General features: G+C 55.6%; 1 protein-coding gene across 1 annotated transcript in view; it reads right to left on the reverse strand.

Annotated features, from left to right (window-relative positions):
• Nucleotides 1-614: 614 nt before the first annotated feature.
• The window catches only part of DDB1 (damage specific DNA binding protein 1), a 14,359-nt gene continuing 10,568 nt past the window's right edge, over nt 615-4,405 (reverse strand). The window contains exons 21-27 of the mRNA XM_029965952.1: nt 4,128-4,222; nt 3,870-4,040; nt 2,487-2,596; nt 1,917-2,086; nt 1,719-1,821; nt 1,403-1,526; nt 615-1,144 (exon numbers count right to left, since the gene is read on the reverse strand). Of these exons, the coding sequence (XP_029821812.1) occupies nt 1,061-1,144; nt 1,403-1,526; nt 1,719-1,821; nt 1,917-2,086; nt 2,487-2,596; nt 3,870-4,040; nt 4,128-4,222 (857 nt within the window). The 3' untranslated portion in view covers nt 615-1,060. The remainder of the gene's footprint in view (nt 1,145-1,402; nt 1,527-1,718; nt 1,822-1,916; nt 2,087-2,486; nt 2,597-3,869; nt 4,041-4,127; nt 4,223-4,405) is intronic.

Raw genomic sequence — 4,405 nt, forward strand, 5'->3', positions numbered from 1 at the left:
TTGGCACCAGTTTTGCTGGGAAAGGGATAGCACTTCAAAGATCCGCCCCCTGGGCCTCCCAGATTTTGGGAACAAGCTGCTCCAGGCAGGTAAACAAAGCCTGAGGGAATAAAACCAGGAACAGAGTCCAGGGTCAGCTCCTGCTCCCTCCAGCTCCGGGAAGAGATGTCCAAATATAGCCTTCTCCCTGTGGCCTCCTTGGAGAATCCAGGATGGAAGTGGGAGCCAGGGATGCTTCCAGCACGAGCTGGAGCTCAGGGAGAGAAGGATTTGGGGAAAACCTGCCCAGAATGGGATTTGCAGGGGTTAACCTGGAGTTATGGGGAGATCCAGGCTGGGGAGAGCATGGCAAGCTCCAGGATAACCCCCAAATTCCATGAGGAAGAAGGTGGGAAAGCAGGAGGAAGATTACTAATGAGCAGCCAGAGGATGGAAAATCCGGGTTTCCCTAAAAAGTGAGCCAAAAATCTGCCTCTCAGGGAATTCCCAGTGCTGCTGGCAACCGGGCAAGGAGCTAAAATTCCCTACAAATCTCAGAAAAATGCACTTGGGAAACAGGGGTTCCCAAGGTCCCCCAGGCGAGGTCACGGCTGTGATTCCTCAGGACACGGATCTTTCCTCTTGGACTACTTTATTTGGTAAAACTCCGCAATCAACAAGAGTTTGAGCTTCCCAGAATTCCCTCCCTGAGCGAGGAATGGATCCTGTGGAAAGTTATCCCGCTCGGCTGCTCCTCCAGCTTCGACTCCTCTTCCAATAAAACACAAGGAATCCAAAAAAAGAAAAAAAAAAAAAAGGGATCAAAAGCCAAAAAAATGAGTCAAATCTACCAAAGATACCAGGGAAGAGGGAATCGCATCCCAGTGGATCACCCAAGGGAAGGGACAGTTCCAGGCACAGCCGAGTCCACAGAATCCATGAATCCCAGCGGGAAGCGACCGACAGCCCCCCAAATTCCTAACAAGCTGCTCTTCCTTGGGAGATTCCAGCCCCTCCGGTGTTGGGCACGGCTGGGGAAGGATTCCCCGGCTCTGGGGGGAGGGAATGATCCCGAATCCTGCTAATGGATCCGGGTGAGCTCCTCCACGATCTTGATCAGGTCATCCACGGTGGCTTCCCGCTTCATCCCGCTGCCGTCGTCGATCTGCGCGGGAAGGGAAAGGCATCGGAGGCGTTCCCAGACCACCCAGGAAGGTGTGGATTTAGGGTTTCCCAGGGAGGCTGTGGCCTCCCTACCCCTGGAAGTGCTCCAGGCCAGGTTGGAGCAACCTGGGATAGGTGTCAGAGCTGGAGCTGGACGGGCTCGGGGGGTCCCTTTTAACCCAAAGCTTTCCATGGATCTACGATTCCGTGACTTACCGAGCCTGGATTCCTGACCCCAAGGCCACGTTCCCGAACTCACCTGCAGGTTTGCCACCACTTCCTGCATCTTGGGCCTGCTGATATCCAGGAAACTCTCAATCAGGTCCCCATCGATGAATCCCGTGGCTGGCTCCGTCTTCCGCTCCGTGTGAAACGACCTCCAGGTGCCAGATCCGTCAAGGAGCCAAATCCCCAGGGAATAACTCCTTGGTGGTGCCCGTGGCAGTGCTGGGTTAATGGCTGCACCCCCTCACCTCAGAGGGTTTATCCAACCTTAATTCCACAGCTGCCCAAACCTGATCCCACCGAGCGATCCCCCCCCGGAGCAGGTTCCGGGCTGGAATCCCAAAGGATATAAGGAATGCTCAATCTTCCCCACACTCTTGATGACTTTGTTGAGCCTGTTCTGCATGTCCAGGAGCAGGTTGTACCAACTCTCCGACAGCGACGTCACCAGCCCTGCAATGGGAACACCGGGAATACTCGGAATTGGATGGGCTTTCAGGTCCCTTCCCGCCCGACCCATTCCAGGATTCCCCGGGGATGCTCCTCACCGATCATCCCGTTGACGGTGCCGAAGAGGACAGAGCCCTGGGTGGGCGTGGAAGTCTCTCCCAGGTTTTGCATGACCAGGGATCCGTGGCAGAAGACGTTGACGAATTCCCCAAGGTGGGATAATCCCACTTCCTGCAGGTGCTGCCGCTCCTCGTCCGTTGTGGCCGCGCTGGAATTCCAAACACTCAGGATGGGGGGACTCCAGAGCTTCCCCTGCTCCAAAGAGGTGGGAATGCTCCCCCCCAGCTTTCCTCAAGGTTTCAAAGCTTCTCCTGTTCCCACCCCATGGATGCTCCCCCAGCTTTCCTGAGGGTTCCAAAGCTTTTCCTATTTCCACCCTGGGAATGCTCCTCCAGCTTTTGTGAAGGTTCCAAAGCCTCCCCTGCTCCCAAGAGCTGGGAATGCTCCAAAGCTTCCCCTGCTCCCACCCCACTGCTTTCCAGAGCTGGGAGTGCTCTCCTCCAGCTTTCCTGAAGGTTTTCCAAAGCTTCCCCTGCTCCAGGAGGAGCTAGGAATGTTCCCTCAGCATTCCCGAGGGTTCCATACCATGCCATGCCAGCCCAACCCACCTGTCCTTCTGGCACACAAACAGGTTGAAGGCGTTCTCTGCTCCCAGGAAATTGTCGTCATCCAGGATCTCCACGGCACTCATCCAGTTGGGATTGAAATCCCGGGCAATCTGGAAGGGAACGGGAGACAATGGTGTGTCCAGACGGGTCGGGCTGGGATCCAGCATCCTCATCCCGCCAAGATTTGGGAGCAAGGCAGGCTCCAGCCTGGCCTTCCCTGCTCCAGAAAGCAGGAAAGGCACCAAGTGCCTCCTGGAGATGATCCTGGTCTGAGTGGCCCTGGGAAAACATGGAAAAGGCTGTGCCAAAGCCACTCCCAGGGATTTAAACCCCCAGACTGCGGCTACACCGTTCCAAGTAGACTCCAGGAATTCCAGATGGCACTTGCCCTGCTCCCAAGGGTTGGGGATACTCCCTCAGCTTTTCTGAAGCTTCCAAAGCTTCTCCTATTCCCACCCTGGGAATGCTCCTCCAGCTTTCCTGAGAGTTCCAAAGCGTCCCCTGTTCCCAAGAGGTGGGAATGCTCCTCCAGCTTTCCTAAGAGTTCTAAAGCTTCTCCTACTCCCTACTTTCCTGAAGCTTCCACTGCTCCCAGTGTGCTGCTCCTTAGAGCTGGGAATGCTCTTCCACAGCTTTCCTAAGAGTTCCAAAGCTTCTCCTATTCCCACCCTAGGAATACTCCTCCTCCAGCTTTCCTGAAGCTTCCAAAGCTTCTCTTATTCCCACTCTGGGAATGCTCCTCCAGCTTTCCTGAAGCTTTCAAAGCTTCTCCTATTCCCACCCTGGGAATGCTCCTACAGCTTTCCTGAGAGTTCTAAAGCTTCTCCTACTCCCACCCTGGGAATGCTCCTCCAGCTTTCCTGAAGCTTCCACTGCTCCCAGTGTGCTGCTCCTCAGAGCTGGGAATGCTCTTCCACAGCTTTCCTGAGAGTTCCAAAGCTTCTCCTATTCCCACCCTAGGAATACTCCTCCTCCAGCTTTCCTGAAGCTTCCAAAGCTTCTCTTATTCCCACCCTAGGAATGCTCCTCCTACAGCTTTCCTGAAGCTTCCAAAGCTTCTCCTATTCCCACTCTGGGAATGCTCCTCCTACAGCTTTCCTGAAGCTTCCAAAGCTTCTCTTATTCCTACTCTGGGAATGCTCCTCCTACAGCTTTCCTGAAGCTTCCAAAGCTTCTCCTATCCCCACTCTGGGAAGGCTCCTCCAGCTTTCCTGAAGCTTCCAAAGCTTCCCCTTGCTCCCAAGAGCTGGGAACACTCCCCCAGCTTTCCAGAAGGTTCTATCCCATCCCAGCCCACCCCTGCTCCTCCCTGGACGATCCATCCCACCGGGATCCCCGCAAATCCTCCCTTCCTCCCCCCCATTCCCGGCACCGCTCCCACACCTCCTCGAAGTTCCCTTCCATGGGTTTGTATGCCAGGAGCAGCACAGAGCGCATCAGGTCTCCCACCAGGATGAAGTCCCCCTTGGTCTTCAGGTAGAGGGCCATGATGTTGTTGTAGTGGTTGCACTCCGTGCGCAGCTCCTTCTCCGCCGTCCACTCGTACAGCCGCACCTGCGGGAGCGGGACACGGATCGGGATGTGCCCCACGGAGCCAGGATACGCTCCTCAAACACCTGCCCGGACCTCCCCGGCCCTCACCGTGCTGTTGATGCTGGCCAAGAGCTTCCCGTTGAATTCCACCATGGAATACACGGCTCCCTTGACCTCCTTCTCAGCCAGGCTCTGCAGCTTCCCTGGAATAAAGCCGGGAATCGCTGGGGGCTTCATCCAAAGGGTTGGAAGTCAAGGGGACGGCCCTGAACCTTCCTTCCTGAAAAACTCGCTCAGAGGGACAAAAGTGACATGGGAATGGGGGAGAGATGATGTGGGAATGGGGGGAAAAGGGACACGGGAATTTGGGGGAAAAGGGACACGGG

The sequence above is a fragment of the Manacus vitellinus genome, unplaced genomic scaffold, assembly GCF_001715985.3.
Source record: "Manacus vitellinus isolate BGI_N305 unplaced genomic scaffold, ASM171598v3 scaffold_127_pilon, whole genome shotgun sequence".
NCBI classification, from domain to species: Eukaryota; Metazoa; Chordata; class Aves; order Passeriformes; family Pipridae; genus Manacus; species Manacus vitellinus.